Source organism: Lithobates pipiens, unplaced genomic scaffold (genome assembly GCF_037356315.1).
Source record: "Lithobates pipiens isolate NorthernLeopardFrog02 unplaced genomic scaffold, aLitPip1_a1.2 Scaffold_30, whole genome shotgun sequence".
NCBI lineage: Eukaryota > Metazoa > Chordata > Amphibia > Anura > Ranidae > Lithobates > Lithobates pipiens.
The window spans coordinates 44,886,143-44,906,451 of record NW_027507791.1 but is presented as its reverse complement, the minus strand read 5'-3'; the positions used below and the strand labels follow the sequence as shown (position 1 = coordinate 44,906,451).

Sequence of the window (20,309 nt, the reverse complement as noted above, 5' to 3'; positions counted from 1 at the left end):
CTGGAGGACTCTGCTCCTTCCTCAGTAACTCTCCTCTCCTGAAATACTCTGCTCTGCTGGATGACTTTGCTCATTCCTCTATAACTCTCCTCTCCTGAAATACTCTGCTCTGCTGGAGGACTCTGCTCCTTCCTCTGTAACTCTCCTCTCCTGAAATACTCTGCACTGCTGGAGGACTCTGCTCCTTCCTCAATAACTCTCTTCTCCTGAAATACTCTGCACTGCTGGGGGGACTCTGCTCCTTCCTCTATAACTCTCCTCTCCTGAAATACTCTGCACTGCTGGAGGACTCTGCTCCTTCCTCTAAACGAGATCTGTACAGAAATACAGGGGAAGTTCTCATCTCCCAGGTCACTGAATAGTCTTCTGGAGGACTCTGCTCCTTCCTCTATAACTCTCCTCTCCTAAAATACTCTGCACTGCTGGAGGACTCTGCTCCTTCTTCTAAAACTCTCCTCTCCTGAAATACTCTGCACTGCTGGAGGACTCTGCTCCTTCTTCTAAAACTCTCCTATCCTGAAATACTCTGCACCGCTGGAGGACTCTGCTTCTTCCTCTATAACGCTCCTCTCCTGAAATACTCTGCACCGCTGGATGACTCTGCTGCTTCCTCTATAACTCTCCTCTCCTGAAATACTCTGCTCTGCTGGAGGACTCTGCTCCGGCCTCTATAACTCTCCTCTCCTGAAATACTCTGCTCTGCTGGGGGACTCTGCTCCTTCCTCTATAACTCTCCTCTCCTGAAATACTCTGCACTGCTGGAGGACTCTGCTCCTTACTCTACAACTCTCCTCTCCTGAAATACTCTGCTCTGCTGGAGGACTCTGCTCCTTCCTCTGTAACTCTCCTCTCCTGAAATACTCTGCTCTGCTGGAGGACTCTGCTCCTTCCTCTATAACTCTCCTCTCCTGAAATACTCTGCACTGCTGGAGGGCTCTGCTCCTTCCTCTAAACGAGATCTGTACAGAAATACAGGGGAAGTTCTCATCTCCCAGGCCACTGAATAGTCTTCTGGAGGACTCTGCTCCTTCCTCTATAATTCTCCTTTCCTGAAATACTCTGCTCTGCTGGAGGACTCTGCTCCTTCCTCTATAACTCTCCTCTCCTGAAATACTCTGCACTGCTGGAGGGCTCTGCTCCTTCCTCTAAACGAGATCTGTACAGAAATACAGGGGAAGTTCTCATCTCCCAGGCCACTGAATAGTCTTCTGGAGGACTCTGCTCCTTTCTCTCGTATGATGAGTAGCGACATTGGAATGTTGTTATAGATGCACAATCTGCTCACGTTTCAGTCTGACAGAACCGGTAGATCAGATGTTCCTCCCAATAACACACCCTGTGTGCAATACTCTCATCTCCGCTCTCAGATCACCTTTAGGGGAGGAGGCCAAAATATGACCCACACCTTACCCAAAAACAGCAGTTTCGGTTAGGTGGGGACACCAGATCACTGCCTAGGCTGAGATGAACCTGCTGCGGAAAACAGAAGGCCTTTTCTCAGTCTCCTCCCTCCCCCCCCCTCCAGTGATCACTCAGACTGTACATTGTAACTTTGTAGCCGCCAGCAGCAGGGGCTGATGAAATGAGGAAAATATGCAACAGCAAAATTCAGGTGCTATGATAATTATGGAGAATGTGTAGTCAATGAAATGCAGTGTGGCTTTTACTTTAATATATAGCATGCTGTGCTCAGTCCTTGCCACTAGTGGCACCGTCTGCATGGAGTTTGTGGGGGGGGATTCCTCCAGGTGTCTCAACAATAACACACGACTTAATTACCTTCTGCCACACATTGGCCTCATTGTCTGTGAATAGGATTTCTGTACCCACAATGCAGCACTTATTATTACACATGTACACGTGTGCCAGGCTATCAAATCACACGGTAAAACACGGACCGCAGAGCGTGACCGGTATGTAAACACGGCTGATCCATGCTTTTCATTAAGGCAATCTCTGGAATTCAAAACAGTGGAAGAACATGTTCCTCCTCTGTATTTTAAAGAGGACCTGTAATGCCAATAATAAAGAGGGGGGGGGGCGGTAACCTTATGTAAGGGGGGGGGTCACAGGGGGGGCATACCAAGACACGGTGGGACCCCTAATCCAATCTACAACTAATGATGCACAATACTGAGGGGTGTATTTCTAAAACAAATTGCAAAGCTACTCATTCTAAATGAACTGGGGCAAAACCAAATATTTTTAGGCTTTTTTCTCTCCAGGTTGAATGTTAGTCATTCATAGGAATAAAGTGAATAAGGAAAACACCAATATTTATTCCCACTAGATGGAGCTGGTGATCACAGGAAAATAGGTATCTACTCAGATCTTTAGCTCCGAATATTATGGAGCTGGTGATCACAGGAAAATAGGTATCTACTCTTGATCTTCAGCTCCGAATATTATTAGGCTATTTTCTCTCCAGGTTGAAAGTTATAGTCATCATAGGAAAAAAGTCAGTAAGGAAAAATGAACAATATATATTGCCACTAGATGGAGCTGATGATCACAGGAAAATATGTATCTACTCTAGATCTTCAGCTCCAAATATTATTAGGCTATTTTCTCTCCAGGTTGAATGTTATTCATTCATAGGAATAAAGTGAATAAGGAAAACATCAATATTTATTGCCACTAGATAGAGCTGGTGATCACAGGAAATAGGTACCGTATCTACTCTAGATCTTCAGCTCCGAATATTATTAGGCTATTTTCTCTCCAGGTTGAATGTTAGTCATCATAGGAAAAAAGTCAATAAAGAAAAATGAACAATATATATTGCCACTAGATGGAGCTGATGATCACAGGAAATAGGTATCTACTCTTGATCTTCAGCTCCGAATATTATTAGGCTATTTTCTCTCCAGGTTGAAAGTTATAGTCATCATAGGAAAAAAGTCAGTAAGGAAAAATGAACAATATATATTGCCACTAGATGGAGCTGATGATCACAGGAAAATATGTATCTACTCTAGATCTTCAGCTCCAAATATTATTAGGCTATTTTCTCTCCAGGTTGAATGTTATTCATTCATAGGAATAAAGTGAATAAGGAAAACATCAATATTTATTGCCACTAGATAGAGCTGGTGATCACAGGAAATAGGTACCGTATCTACTCTAGATCTTCAGCTCCGAATATTATTAGGCTATTTTCTCTCCAGGTTGAATGTTAGTCATCATAGGAAAAAAGTCAATAAAGAAAAATGAACAATATATATTGCCACTAGATGGAGCTGATGATCACAGGAAATAGGTATCTACTCAGATCTTCAGCTACGAATATTATTAGGCTATTTTCTCTCCAGGTTGAATGTTAGTCATCATAGGAATAAAGTCAATAAGGAAAAATGAACACTATATATTGCCACTAAATGGAGCTAATGATCACTGGAAATACTTATCTACTCATATAATCAGCTCCATCTAGTGGCCATAATGCAAATGGGGCAAAAATCTAATGTTATTAGGCCGTTTTCTTTTTGGATTTAATGTTATTTATTCTTAAAAATAAAGTGAATAAGGAAAATACCACATTGTGTCGGCTAGATGGAGCTGATGATCATAGGTCATATATATCTATTTATTATGATCACCAGCTCCACCTAGTGTGCATAATTTGGAAAAAGGCTGAAGAAAGTCAAGAGCTGGTACCACAGGTCGGGGCTGGAGGGGCGCCTGAGCTGGTACCAAAAGTGAGCAGCTGCAATAGTTTGCTATAGCAGAAGAGTGGTTTGACAAGTCCACTTGCTGATACCACTGGTAAGCAGCTAGAAGATGTCCCATGGCTGGTGCCATAGGTGAGTGGCTGGAAGTGATCTCTAGGGTGGTATCAAAGGTAGGCAGGTGGAGGAGTCCCAGAGTTGGTACCACAGGCGAGCGGCTGGAAGTATCTGTGGTGTGGTACCACAGGTAGGCAGCTGGAGGAGTCCCAGGGATGGCACCACAGGGAGCAGCTGAAGGTATCTGTGGTGTGGTACCACAGGTAAGGCAGCTGGAAGAGTCCCTCCCAGGGCTGGTACCACAGGTGGGCAGCTGGAGGAATACCAGGACTGATACCACATGCACGGGGCTGAAGAAGTCCAACAGCTGGTATCACAGGCAGGGGCTGAAGGGATGCCTGAGCTGGTACCAAAAGTGAGTGGCTGGAACAGTCCTATGGCTGCTGGTACCACAGGTGAGCACCTGAAGAAGTCCCAGGGCTGGTACCACAGGCGAGCAGCTGGAATTATCTGTGGTGTGGTACCACAGGTGGGCAGCTCGAGAAATACCAGGATTGATACCACATGCAAGGGGTTGAAAAAATCCAACAGTTGGTACCACAGGCAGGCGCTGGAAGTATGCCTGAACTGGAACCAAATATGAGTGGCTGGAGCAGTCCCACGGCTGCTGGTACCACAGGTGAGAAACTGGAGAAGTCCCAGATTTGCTACTGCAGGTGAGCGGCTGGGAGAGTCCCATTGCTAGTACCACAACTGAGCAGCTGGACAAGTCCCATGGCTGGTACTACAGGCGATCAGCTGCAGTAGTCTCAGGGCTGCTACCACAGATAGGTGGCTGGGGACTCAAGGCCACCCCACTTGCAGTATTCTAGTAACAATTGGGCAACGCTCCCTACAGTGGCTGGGTCTTCTGTAGAAGCTGCATTTTATTTTGCTCCTGCCTGCCTGCACACACTGTGAACAGACCATGGTTCGTGCGTCCATCTCTCCGTCCCCTCCCACCCTCCGCTGCAGCCTCTCAGCTTGTGACTTGCTACAAAGTTACAGTGTACAGTCTGGGTGATCACTGGGGAAGAGGAGACTGAGGAACTGCTTCCTCCTGCCTGCAGCAGACTGGTGACGACATCTCAGCGTAGACCAGTGATGGCGAACCTTGGCACCCCAGATGCACCAAGTGGAGCTCAAAGACGTACAGGAAGTCAGCTGTGCTTGGAAAAGACGCTTCCCCACCAAGACCAGGACTTCATTTATGAGACATTTACAGAAGTATTCTGAACCGATCACTTCTATGAACTGCGTTGCTCTTCGAGGACAATGGCGTTCTTGCGGTGAGCGCACGGATCATCGGCGAGACCTGTCACTACCGCAATCCTGGTAAATATTTGTCTGTAGATAAGAAGGAGGCACGAGGCACTTTCACCCGCATTTATAGGAGGATCAACAGAAACTGCGAACTGGTTGAGCAACCTGGGAGCTATTTGAAGAATCTCGTCTGCAATCTCTGTCTGTTGGCCCCGTCTTCCCCCTGACTCTTCCTCTCCTGGGTTATGCCACCAGGTTGCTGCATTGGTAAGCGCTGCCTCACCTTGAGGCGCGGGTTCTCCAGCTGAGTTGATTCTGAAAACAGGTCCAGGTTGTCTATAGACAACTGTTACTTTGTAGCACTGGTCTCCAGACCTACACAAAGCAACAAGCCTTGGCAAAATAGAACGGAAGAACAACACACCAAAATTCTTAGAGTCCAAGTATTTTTTAATTAATTTGTAAACAACGGGTTTCAGGGGCCTGTGTTACCCTTTATCAGAGCTACAACATACAAAGAAAAGAACAAAGGGTCCATATGATAAGGACCAGCAATAAAAATCTTGAGATCGTAATACAACGTAATGAAAATTCTTACAGTCCAAGCATTTTTTATTTATTTTGTACCCAACGGGTTTCAGGGGCCTCTACTACCCTTCATCAGGGCTACAAGACCCAAAGAAAAGAACAAAGGAACAGAGGGTCCATATGATAAAGGCAGTAATCAAAACCTTGAGAATGAAAATTCTTACAATCCAAGCATTTTTTATTAATTTGTACCCAAGGCGTTTCAGGGGCCTGCAATACCCTTCATCAGGGCTACAACACCCGAAAGGGAAGAACAAAAGAACAGAGGATCCATAAGATAAAGATAGTAAAACCTTAGGAACGGAAAAAGTGCATCACACCAATCATTTTAGAGTCCAAGTGGTTTTAAATGATTGTATAATGGCATGTTTCAGGGGCTCTGGCACCCCCCCCCCCCCCTTTCATCAGGGATACAACACACAAAGAAAAAGAACAAAGTGTCCATATGACAAGGGTCAGCAATAAAAAAATCTTGAGATCATAATAGAACATAAGAACACCACAACAAAATTCTTAGAGTCCAAGTATTTTTTAATTAATTTGTACCCAATGGGTTTCAGGGGCCTGTGCTACCCTTCATCAGGGCTACAACACCCAAAGGGAAGAACAAAAGAACAGAGGGTCCATAAGATAACGACTCTGATAAAAACCTTGAGAATAGAAAAAGAGCACCACACAAATAATTTTAGAGTTCAAGTGGTTTAAATTAATCTATACTGACACGTTTCAGGGTCCTTGGCACTTCATCAGGGTTGCAACACAAAAGACCCAAAGAGAAGAACAAAGGAACAGAGGGTCCATATGATAAAGACAGTGATAAAAACCTTGAGAATGAAAATTATTACAATCCAAGCATTTTTTTTATTAATTTGTACCCAAGGCGTTTCAGGGGCCTGCAATACCCTTCATCAGGGCTACAACACCCAAAGGGAAGAACAAAAGAACAGAGGGTCCATAAGATAAAGGCTCTGATAAAAACCTTGAGAATAGAAAAAGAGCACCACACAAATAATTTTAGAGTTCAAGGGGTTTAAATTAATCTATACTAAAATGTTTCAGGGTCCCTGGCACTTCATCAGGGCTGCAACACACAAAGAAAATAACAAAGGGTCCATATGATAAGGGCCAGCAATAAAAAGCTTGAGATCGTAATACAACATAAGAGCACCATATGAAAATTTCAGAGTCCAAGCATTTTTTAATTAATTTGTAGGGGCCTACACTACCCTTCATCAGGGCTACAACACCCAAAGAGAAAAACAAAAGGACAAAGGGTCCATAAGATAAAAAGACAGTAATAAAAACTTAGAGAATAGGAAAAGGAGCACCACACAAATAATTTTAGAGTCCAAGAGGTTTTAAATTAATTTATACTGAAGCATTTCAGGGGCCCTGCCACTCCCCCTTCATCAGGGCTACCACACACAAAGAAAAGAGCAAAAAGAACAAAGGGTCTATATGACGCATGGTTCAGTAATAAAAACCTTGAGAATGTAATAAGAGAACCACACAAATAATCTTAGAGCCCAAGATTTTTTAATTGATTTGTATCAAACGCATTTCAGAGGCCTACGTTAACCTTCATCAGGGCTACAAGACCCACAGAGAATAACAAAGGAACAGAGGATCCATATGATAAAGACCGTAATAAAGACCTTGAAACTGGAATAAGAGCACAAAAACAATAATTATATAGTCCAAGTGGTTTTAAATTAATGTATACTGATGTGTTTCAAGTGCCCTGGCACTTCCCCCTTCAACACACTAAAAAACAAAGGGTCCATTTGATAAGGGCCAGCAATAAAAAAAAAAGCTTCAGATCATAATACAATGTAAGAGCACCACATAAAATGTTTTAGCATTTTAATTAATTTGTTCCCAACAGGTTTCTGGGGCCTGTACTACCCTTCATCAGGGCTACAACACCCAAAGGGAATAACAAAGGAACAAAGGGTCCATAAGATAAAGGCTCTAATAAAAACCTTGAGAATGGAAAAAGAGCACCACACAAATCATTTTAGAGTCCAGGTGGTCTTAAAATAATTTAATCTAATGCATTTCAGGGGCCGTAGCACACCCTATTCAAGACTACAAATCACAAAGAAAAGAACAAAGGGTCCATGAGATAAAGGCAGTAATAAAAACCTTGCAAATGAAAAAAGAGCACCACACAAATAATAATAATTAGAGTTCAAGTGGTTTTTAATGAATCTTTACTGACGCGTTTTGGGGCCCTGACACTTCCCCCTTCAACAAAAATAAGAGCAAAGGGTCCATATGGTAAGGGCCAGCAATAAAAAGCTTGAGAATGTAATACAACATAAGAACACCACACGAAAAGTCCAAGCATTTTTTTTTATTATTATTAATTTGTACCCGAGGCCTGCAATACCCTTCATCACAGCAACAACCCCCAAAGAGAACAAATGCACAAAGGGTCCATAAGATAAAGATACTTAGAAAAAACATTGAGAATGGAAAAAGAGACCATAGAAATAATTTTAGAGTTCAAGCTTTTTTTTTAATTGATATGTATCCAACAAGTTTCAGGGGCCTGTGCCCCCCTTTCATCAGTGCTACAAGACGCACGGAGAAGAACACAGGAACAGGGGGTCCATATGATAAAGACAGTAATAAAAACCTTGAGAATATAATAAGAGCACAAAACCAAAACATGTTTCAGGGGCCTGCACTGCCCTTCATCAGGGCTACAAAACAGCAAAAAAAACAAAAAACTAAATGATAAGAACAAACAATAAAATTATTGAGAATGCAATAAAAGAGCCACGCAAATATTCATAGAGTGTAAGCTTTTTAAACTAATTTGTATCCAATGCATTTCAGGAGCCTGCCCTATCTTTTATGGGAGCTACAGAGCCCAAGGAGAAGAACAAAAGAACAGAGGGTCCATATGATAAAGATAATAGTAAAAAAACTTGAGAATGATAAAAAAAGACCACCAAGCATTTTTTTTAATTAATCTATACTGATATGTAATAAGAACCATACAAACATTCTAATGCCGCGTACACACGAGCGGACTTTCCGGCAGACTAGGTCCAACGGGATTAGTCCGTGGGACAATCCGAACATGTGTGGGCTAATCCGTTCATTTTTCGGGAGAAAAATCAGACTGACCTAGAAATAGAACATGTTTCAAATCTATCCAACGGACTCAATTCCCACTGACTTAATTCGGCAAAAACTATGTCTGTGTGCTGATCCGACGGACCAAATACGACGCAAGGGAAGCTATTGGCTACTAAACTTCCTTGTTTAGTCCCGTTTACGTCATCACGTTCAAAACGAACGGACTTAGTCCAATCTTTTGTGGGCAAGTACGTTCGTTCTGAAAGTCCGTCGGAACTCCGCCGAAAGTCCGTCGGGAAGACCGTCGGACCTAGTTTACCGGAAAGTCCAGTCATGTGTACGCTGCATTAGAGTTCAAGCATTTTTAAATTAATTTGTATCCAACACGTTTCAGGGGCCTGCACTGCCCTTTCATCAGGGCTGCAAGACCCAAAAAGAGAACAACAAAAGAACAAAGTGGCTATATGAAAAAGATAGCAATAAAAACAGTGAGAAAGGATTAGGAACACCAAACCAAGCACCCTAGCAGTTTTAATTAATTCAAATTAGGGTAGGATAAAACAATTAACGTGTTTCAGAGGTCCTGTCAATCCCCCCCTTTCTCAGAACTCGACACACAAAGAGAAGAACAAAAGAACAACAGGGTCTTCTATATGATAAGGGTTAGCAATAAAACCTTGAGGATCTAATAAGAGTGCCACACAAATATTCTTAGAGCCCAAGCTTTTTTTTTTTTTTTTTTATTAATTATGGGGCTGATGGGTTTCAGGGACCTGCACTCCCCTTTCATCAGGGCTGCAAGGCCCAAAGAGAAGAATAAATTAACAAAGTGATAAAGACAGCAATAAAAACAATGAGAATGAGACAAGAGCCCTAAACCAAGTGTCCAAGCTGGTTTAATGAATTCATATTAGGGTAGGATAAAACAACCAGCGCATTTCAGAGACCCTGGACAACATTAAAAAAGAACAATGGGGTCTATATAATAAAGACAGCAATAAAAAACGTAATAATAACACTAAACCAATAATTGCTGAGACCAAGTGATTTTTAATTGATTCACATGACGGTATGATAAAAATTTACGACATGTTTCAGGGCCCCTGGCACTCTTCCTCAGGGCTACAACACACATATAAAAGAACAAAGGGCCTGCATGATAAAGACAGCAGTAGAATATTTATTCCTTATTTGAATATTTACAGGTATTTCACCCTGGCAAATCACAGAGGAGTTTGTACCAATAAATGACTCTTGACTCCCAGGTCCGTTGCCTGGAGAGGAATTGAATGCAAGGATCCTTGCCTATCGGGCCTACTGCCTGCGGAAGGAAGCTGAAGTTGAAGAAGCGTCCTGCTCAGAAGATACAATGTATTGGGTTATAGAAATGTATTTCACCTCTGGCCAATCACTGAGGAATGTATGCCAACCATCCACTCATGCCTCCCAGGTCCATTGCCTGGGGGAACGGGAGTCCAAGGATCCTTGCCTGTCAGGCCTGCTGCCTGGGGGATGAAGCTGAAGTTGAAGAAGAGTCCTGCTCAGATGATACAATTTATTGGGTTATGGAAATGTATTTCACTCTGGCCAATCAATGAGGTATGTTTGCCAGCAATCCACTCCTGCCTCCCAGGTTTGTTGCCTGGGGAGGAAGTGAGTCCAAGGATCCTTGCCTATCAGGCCTTATGCCTATGGGAGGAAGCTGAAGTTGAAGAAGAGTCCTGCTTAGAAGATACAATGTATTGGGTCATGGAAATGTGTTTCACTCTGGCAGCACGAAAAAAACATTACTAATGATCTTTTCAGCTGTCTGTAAGGAGGATATTCTTACCACCAATGTAAGGGGCATTGTTCCCACTGACCACCAATGTAAGGAGCATTCTTCCCATTGACCACCAATGTAAGGGGCATTCTTCCCATTAATCACCAATGTAAGGAGCATTCTTCCTAACGGCCACCAATATAGAGAGCATTCTTCCCTCTGATCACCGATGTAAGAAACATTCTTCTCACTGATCACCAATGTAAGGGACATTCTTCCCACTGATCACCAATGTAAGGAACATTCTTCTCACTGATCACCAATGTAAGGGACATTCTTCTCACTGATCACCAATGTAAGGGACATTCTTCCCACTGATCACCAATGTAAGGAACATTCTTCTCACTGATCACCAATGTAAGGGACATTCTTCTCACTGATCACCAATGTAAGGGACATTCTTCCCACTGATCACCAATGTAAGGAACATTCTTCTCACTGATCACCAATGTAAGGGACATTCTTCCCACTGATCACCAATGTAAGGAACATTCTTCTCACTGATCACCAATGTAAGGAACATTCTTCCCACTGATCACCAATGTAAGGGACATTCTTCCCACTGATCACCAATGTAAGGAACATTCTTCTCACTGATCACCAATGTAAGGGACATTCTTCCCACTGATCACCAATGTAAGGAACATTCTTCTCACTGATCACCAATGTAAGGAACATTCTTCCCACTGATCACCAATGTAAGGGACATTCTTCCCACTGATCACCAATGTAAGGGACATTCTTCTCACTGATCACCAATGTAAGGAACATTCTTCTCACTGATCACCAATGTAAGGAACATTCTTCTCACTGATCACCAATGTAAGGAACATTCTTCCCACTGATCACCAATGTAAGGAACATTCTTCTCACTGATCACCAATGTAAGGAACATTCTTCTCACTGATCACCAATGTAAGGGACATTCTTCCCACTGATCACCAATGTAAGGAACATTCTTCTCACTGATCACCAATGTAAGGGACATTCTTCTCACTGACCACCAATGTAAGGAACATTCTTCTCACTGATCACCAATGTAAGGAACATTCTTCCCACCGATCACCAATGTAAGGAACATTCTACTCATTGACCACCAATGTAAGGGGAATTCTTCCCACCAAAGAATTGGTTGTTAGGAGGGTTCTCCAAGAACTGGTAATTATTTCAAGGGTTCCTTGAAATTCCTCTTCAGTAGCAATATATTATATTTGGCCCTTTTGGAGACATCAGGGGCCACATTTGAGGCCCCCTATACCTTGTACATTGATGACCACTGTTCTAGTATTGTGTGTCGGTTTAGCACACACACAACACCGCTAATTATTCGCTTTCTAAGGATTCATTGTAAACAAATGTTCATAAAACACGCGTTAAATAAACTAATTAAAAACACTTGTTAAAATGCCTATAATGTTTTATTGATGACGGCTATAGGGAAATGTGATTCACTTCTAGCTGGCATGCTAAAGTGTAGCTAGCTTTTGGGACAATGGGATTTATATGTCAAGCTGCAAGAACACAAGGGTGTATTTATAAAAAAAAAAAAAAAATTGCATAGCTATTCAACCATTAAAACTGCTGGTGGGTTCATTCTCTGTGAACGGGGCAAAATCACGTTTGGCCAATTGCTTGCTTTCAAGTAAAAACAAGGTAGTTGCACGTGCCCAGTGTGTTTCCTGTATCAGCTGTAGGCAGATGGGCCGGAGAGTGTGTGACATTAGTAGCTGTCATAGTAGACATGAATCTGCACCCTGCTGATTGGTAGCCACTGATCTGGGAATTGCATGTGATGAAGAGGCGCCCTCGCTAACACTGCGCCCTGGGCGGCTGTCCCTCCTGCCCACCCCTTGTCCCGGCCTTGCATAGTAATCCCCCCGATAATGCCTTCATGTTCTTGTCAAACACAAGGCCCGGGGGGGTCGAATCCTGGCCATTTCATGTGGCCCTCGCACCTCTTCTGCAGCTGCGGAAACCCCTTCATTATTGTCCTCACCTTGTCTCAGTAGTCAGCGGCAGAGAGGAGGACAGAACTCCTCAACCAGATCCGGCAATCCTTCATGCAGCCACGGGGAGGCTCGTATCTGCCCTCCCCACCCTTAGCAGTCGGTAGCAGAGAGGAATACAGAACTCCTCCTACAGAACATGCGCCTCTCTGTGCAGCCGCAGCACCCCCTCCTCTCCACCTTCCCTGGTCTCATCAGCATTCAGCAGAATCCAGCCCCCCTCTGGTCCTCCTCCAGACTCCCCACTTTCTGCTTCCCAGCTCTGCCCCTAGCTTCTTCCCTGTAGCAGAACAAGGTAAGGTGGTGCACTGTGATGTAAGGGAGGACGAAGAACTCTTGACTTATGATAGCAGGGGGGGGGGCTCTTGATATCTGATGTAAGGGAAGTGGGGTGCTCTGGACATCTAGTTTTACGGATACAACCAGCTCCTTGAGGGCAACCTAATGCTGATGCCACCCAAAATTAAATTGAGTTTGACTTCTCTGCTCTAGATCATTGGTCTCCAAACTGTGGTCTGGGGGCCGGATGTGGCCCTTTGCTTGCCTTTATCAGGCCCTTGTGGCATTCCATCCACTGACACCAACAATCAGGCATAATTCCTGTTGCTGACACCAACAATGGGGCACTGTTCGTTCCACCGACACCAATAAAGTACACAATACCTTCCACTGACATCAACAATGGGGCACTATTCCTTCCCTTGACACAAAGGATGTTGCACAGTTCCTTCCATTGACAACAATGATGAGCCACTATTCCTCCTACTGACACCAACAATGGGGCAAAATTTCTTCAATTGACAACAATGATAGGGCACTATTCCTCCAACTAACACCAACAATAGGGCACTATTGCTTCCACTGACACCAATGATGGGACACTATTCCTCCCACTGATACCAATGATGGGGCACTATTCCTTCCACTGACACCAATGATGGGACACTATTTCCCCACTGACACCAATGATGGGGCACTATTCCTCCCACTGACACCAATGATGGGGCACTATTCCTCCCACTGACACCAATGATGGGACACTATTCCTCCCACTGACACCAATGATGGGGCACTATTCCTCCCACTAATACCAATGATGGGACACTATTCCTCCCACTGATACCAATGATGGGGCACTATTCCTCCCACTGACACCAATGATGGGGCACTATTCCTCCCACTGATACCAATGATGGGACACTATTCCTCCCACTGATACCAATGATGGGGCACTATTCCTCCCACTGATATCAATGATGGAGCACTATTCCTCCCACTGATATCTATGATGGGGCACTATTCCTTCCACTGACACCAATGATGGGGCACTATTCCTCCCACTGACAGCAATGATGGGGCACTATTCCTTCCACTGATATCAATGATGGGGCACTATTCCTCCCACTGATATCTATGATGGGGCACTATTCCTTCCACTGACACCAATGATGGGGCACTATTACTGACACCAATGATGGGACACTATTCCTCCCACTGACACCAATGATGGGGCACTATTCCTCCCACTGACACCAATGATGGGGCACTATTCCTTCCACTGATATCAATGATGGGGCACTATTCCTTCCACTGATATCTATGATGGGGCACTATTCCTTCCACTGACACCAATGATGGGACACTATTCCTCCCACTGATACCAATGATGGGGTACTACACTGAGTTTACATATTGTCTCTATTCTATACATTATTTGTATGTGAACTTTGTTCGCTCTTGTTCATCCCTTTCATGCTTAAACCGATTTCTGACATTTGTGGCTTACAAGTTAAAATCCGTATTTTTTGCTAGAAGATTACCGATTTAGCAAGGTCTCCGGCCTTGTCCAGTCTAATGAGGACCTTCAAGGCCAAAGACAGCTGACATCCTTCAATATGTGGTGGGTTGTGAGGCATAGCGGATGGTGAAAGTCATTGGGCGCCAGACACTTCTTGGATTTAAACGAGGTTTTATTTCTTTTGACAGTCCTTCAGGACTCCAGGACACCCTTAGTAGTTATAGATTCAATTGGCAGACTCAGAGACTTCAATAGGAGGACAGCCGTGCAGGGAAAGGCCTCCAGCAAGGCACCACTTCTGCACATGCAGGAATGCTGTCTCCTATGGCAACAGTTCTTTAACAGTTCCTAACTCAAACGTAACAGTTCCTTCAGCTTCACTACAACTGCCTCTTGTTAGTTTTTCAACACCGAGCTTCCGGACTCTCACTAGACCCTCTGATTCATTGACTCTGAATCCCTTGAGCTCCTAGAAGGTTGGCATTGGTATCTCCCTCAACCGTCACCCACACTTCCCTGCTGGGTCCTTAGCTTGGCACTCCAGATACTTCTCAAGCTTCACCCCTGCTACATGGCTCAGTCCCTGGCTTGACACACAAGGCTGCCCTGCAAGCGTCTCCTCCACTGGTTGGGTCCCTGACTTGATCACCGCCTGAATTTTCCCGATTCTCCACCGCGCACCTTCGGTGAGAGTACTGCTCTGGTACTTGTTTCAGTTACTCACTGTGGTCCCTGGAAAAGTTGGTTGGTCCCTTTGTGGCGACCGCTCACCTTCTACCTCCGACCACGACAGGTTCTCCGGCCTGCAGAACCGTCACTTTCGATTGGACTGCAAGTCGCAGACCCAACCCTATGCTGCTCTCTTACTTCTGGATAGGCCCTCACACAGCCAAGGAGCCAGATGCCCCCACGGGATAGGCCTGATCTCCGGGGCTAGCAGCCTGGGGCGTACGACACACGTCGACCCAGACAGCCATCAAGGTGGCACAGAACACGGATCACCTGACCTTACTTGAATATATAGGTTCTCCCAAATTTAACTGCCATTAAAGTTCATGTGCGTGTAAAGGCGGGTGTCCCAATACTTTTGACAACATCGTGTAAAAAGCTGTTATCACTTTCCATCCACTGAATCAAAAGGTAGTGCAGTTAATCAGTAACTACTGTTCTATGAAGACGGGAAGTAATGGGGAGGCAAACAGGAACTGTTGTTGTTACAGCCATCGATACCTGTACACTATGACATGACTTGTGTGGATTTGTTATACCATACTTCTATAGGATGTATTCAAGAGGAATGTGCAATAAATATTAGAGATTTAAATTGGGAGTCCTGACAACTGGGTGCTGTGAAGATGTCAGCAATGAATAATATGGAGTTCAGATACCCATGATGACCAAAGAAACTGTCAAGAACAATGACACACTGACACTTGGGGATCCCAGGACAACACTGATACTTGGGGGTCCAGAACAATGACGCACTGACACTTGGAGGTCTATAAGAATGACGCACTGATACTTGGAGGTCTAGAACAATGATGCACTGACACTTGGGGGTCCAGAACAATGACACACTGACACTTGGGGGTCTAGATCAATGACACACTGACACTTAGGGTCCAGAACAATGACACACTGACACTTGGGGATATAAATCAATGACACACTGACACTTGGGGGTCCTATAACAATGACACACAGACACTTGGGGGTCCCAGAACAACACTGACGCTTGGGGGTCCAGAACAATAACACACTAACACTTGGGGATCCAAAAAAATTACATACTGACACTTGGGGTCCAGAACAATGACACACTGACACTTGGGGGTCCAGAACAATGACACACTGACACTTGGGGGTCCAGAACAATGACACACTGACACTTGGGGATCCAGAACGATGACACACTGACACTTGGGGGTCCAGAACAATAACACACTAACACTTGGGGATCCAAAAAAATGACATACTGACACTTGGGGATCCAGAACGATGACACACTGACACTTGGGGGTCCAGAACGATGACACACTGACACTTGGGGGTCCAGAACAATAACACACTAACACTTGGGGATCCAAAAAAATGACATACTGACACTTGGGGGTCCTAGAACAATGACACACTGACACTTGGGGGTCCTAGAACAATGACACACTGACACTTGGGGATCCAGAACGATGACACACTGACACTTGGGGATCCAGAACGATGACACACTGACACTTGGGGGTCCCAGAACAACACTGAGACTTAGGGGTCCCAGAACAATGACACACTGACACTCGGGACTCCACAACAATGACACACTGACACTTGGGGGTCCCAGAACAACACTGAGACTTGGAGATCCAGAACGATGACACACTGACACTTGGGGGTCCAGAACAATGACACACTGACACTTGGGGGGTCCAGAACAATGATAGACAGAACAATGGACCAATACTGGCGGCACATATGTTGGCTTGTCCTGCCACTTTGCACCTTGCATTTTGTACCTTTAGCTCTCTCTTATATGAAAGTCATAAAATGTCAGCACCCAAAACAATCCTACCTGGCATGAGTCCCAGCACAATCAGCGAGGCCACCCCCAGGTTAGTCATGGTGGTCCTGAAGGACTTGGATACCCCAGGTGGTGCGGTCCTCCCAGGCAATCGTTCTGTCAAATCCGGCTGTATGCGGCGAGACCTCTCCTAGAGAAACCTGCACTCCATCCAGAAGTTGTAGAACTTGTGCTGCTGGTTCTATGTTGTGATGGAACACACACACACGACACACCTGTACTCTGAGGAGGAGTGACGTGACAATATAACTCTGGGCCAGGTGACACCCATTGAGGATGTTTCTGGCTTCCTCAGCTCTGGTTAATGAATAATGTCACTTTTTTTTTTTTTTTTTGAACAGAGCTTAGCATTGCGGCATTTGGCACTCTTCCACACCAGAGAACCTCTGCCAACACTGAGACAGAACAGGAAATGAAGAGAAATCTCCTCTATTGGGGCACAGGCAGCAAAAAATCGAATCCTTCCCTACTCGAAACATGAAAATAAAAATCCTCCAAATTGTGCCTCTGTTGAACTGCTGAGATAAACCCAGCTGTGAGATAAACCACCCAGAAAAAATGATGAACAGCCCAACAGTAGAGTACTGTGTACTGTGAAAGCAGGATAGTTTAGCTCCCGTTCCTCTGTGCTTTTTGGGATTTATTTAGTAGCATTGTTCCATATAAATGTAGCACTTACCCCCGAAGGAGCGGCTGAGTTTGATGCGGTCTTACCAGTTACCTCCGCCAGCTCGTACTTCGTTGTTCTTGTCTAGGGGTTCCCAGGGTTGATGACCCAGTAACTGTAGAGACCGACACTTGAGTTCCTTGTTAGGATTTTTATTTTGCATGAAACGTTTGAACAAACTCGGTCTCTTAGTTGGGAATAGAGGGTATCGGGGTAAAGTTTAGCTCAGGTGCTCGGAACCTGTTGACTTCAATAAAAGTAATTTTCTATGTACACAGTCCAGGGAACAGCCGCTCGCAACTGGACTCTTTAACTGTTGGATAAATCCTTAAGTTTTGGGTTTAGCAGCCAACAGGTAATTCTAGCTTTTCAAAGTCTCTCACACAGACTTGGTTGGAAAGTTGGAAACTTGGTTACAACTGGAAGGGTAGAAGTTGGAACTTTTCTTACTGTACCAGAATCTTTCAACCGGTCCGGCGATACCGTAAGAATTGTGGATTCAATCAACGTCCATGGCAGCTCAGCTTCCAGGCTCTTACCGAGCAGCCAGCCTTGTGCGTGGCCCTCTTACTGAAGAGTCCTCCCCTGGTCGTGTGTAGAGTTGGTGGGCCTCTCCAAAACCCGAGACAGCACCGGAACACCTTAGAATCCTCCTTCCAGTTACTGCGCCTCGAACTAGCCAGTTCTGAGGCTCGGGAATGGATGGATCCGCACCCCAGGCCACGAGGGCCCCTGGGGGCTGGTCAGGAGGACCAGGACCACGGAGTCAGCAACAACTTCTGGACCGGAACCCCAAAATACGTGACTTCGGCACCTTAAGTACCCCTTCCCGGATTATGCAGTGAGACAAATGTGCCCACTGATTGGGTACCAATCTCTGTTTCGGAACCAATGTGTCCATCCAGACTGCGTTCTAAAGCCTCTCACAGGTGTACAACCCCACCTATGACCAGGCAGAACTTCTATACAGCCCAGCCAAACTGATGCCAAAGTACAAATTTAGCACAATTAGTCCCAAAACTCATTAAAGCTTTGGGCAAAAACTAAATTTAACATATAGCTCGTACTCCATAGGAGTACCGGCACTACATAAAATATACAATAAAACTTTTTTATGCTTACTTTAAAAATATTTCTTGTCTTTTTTATCTTTCATATTTAAAAACACACAATTTCCATTCCATACATGCCCATTCGATTTATTTTTCTCAAGGAATTACCTTTTTCTTAGGTATATTCTATAGTGGGGTCAGCAACAGGTCCATTGCGGTCTACCTGTCGATGGTGGCCATGTGATGGGGGGGTCAGGTTTCCCCTTGTGGTCAAAGCACCTTGTGGTCTTCCCATTCATCTGCCATTCTATGCAAGATAAGGCTACCCAACACAGTGCTATTTTCATTGACAACCACTATGGATTCCAGACTAGGACATAGCTGTACTGACTAATGGCAGAGATTGCATGGAATGATCCTCAGTCCTCATAACCTCTAACGGGTAAATCACGACCCCATTGGGCCTCCCCTCATGGGCCATCACAGAGCTACTGGCAACAGACAGTCTCCCCATTCATCTCCCACCCTATGTGTGTAGGCAGGTGCACTCTGTGCTCCTCAGGGCAGGTGGCACTCGACTGAAGCGGCAATGCATAAGGGGAAGGACGTTGTGAGGAACTTGGTCAACGGAAGGCAGCTATATAATTTATGCTGGTGCCCCACGTAACTTCAGTGGCCATCTTGGGTCAGGCAGAGTCTTTAAAGACTCCGGCTCTTGGGTTTGTTGTGCCTTATGCGGGTGACTAGTATCGGGACAGGAACAGTGCTTAGCTGTAGGGAAAGGTTCCGGAGGAGTAGGGTCAGTGCAGGCAGCTATATAATTTATGCTGGTGCCCTACGTGACTTCAGTGGCCATCTTGGGTCAGGCAGAGTCTTTAAAGACTCCAGCTCTTGGATTTGTTGTGCCTTATGCGGGTGACTAATATCGGGACAGGAACAGTGCTTAGCTGTAGGGAAAAGTTCCGGAGGAGTAGGTTCAGCGCAGGGATTACATCTATCTGTCTTCCAGAAGTCTCCCCCTTTCGAGCGAGGACCATCCAGGCTGCATTCCGCTTCTCGTTGCAGACAGTGTTGGCCTATTTTAAGTCTCCAGACCTCTGTCTCAGTTCATAAGTGGCTGCAGGCGGTCGTGGTTACCTGCCGGGCCAGGCTGTTTTGTGTTGGACCTTTCTACAATATATTGCTAATAATTAACTTGGACTCTATGTGTTTACTGCCCATCACACAACCTGCACCCTGCTCACATGTGAGATAGGGCTACCCAACGCAGTCTTGCTTCCATTGGCTTAAGCTATGGATGCTGGACTAGGACACAGCTCTACTGACTGACGCTTATGGAGAAGATGGCATAGGATGATCCTCAGTCCTCACAACCTCTCAACTCATGGTGGACCATGCTATCCCAGGAACGGGTTTCCATGTGCCAATTATAGAAACTAATATGTTCCAAAAGGAACACCTATACCTCTACCGTAATAACTGGGCACTTTGTCAATCAAATGATCATCTCCTATCATCACTGACCACTACATATGGTTCACCAGAATTGACCATGAGACCTTTAGTTCCCCTAAAACTCTAGGCAGCAGTACTTGAAAAACGTCCCTTCTTCTCATCCTCCAGTCTAATACTGTTAAATACAATGAACCTTTCTTGTAATCTTTGCACTGTATTAAAGAAAACGTGC

The 20,309-nt window shown here is 44.8% G+C and overlaps 1 protein-coding gene across 1 annotated transcript in view; it reads right to left on the bottom strand.

Moving 5' to 3' along the window:
- Nucleotides 1-17,128, bottom strand: part of VSIG8 (V-set and immunoglobulin domain containing 8) — a 30,389-nt gene extending 13,261 nt beyond the window's left edge. Inside the window, exon 1 of the mRNA XM_077464127.1 lies at nt 16,895-17,128. Coding sequence (XP_077320253.1) covers nt 16,895-16,943 — 49 coding nt within the window. The 5' untranslated portion in view covers nt 16,944-17,128. The remainder of the gene's footprint in view (nt 1-16,894) is intronic.
- Nucleotides 17,129-20,309: the final 3,181 nt, after the last annotated feature.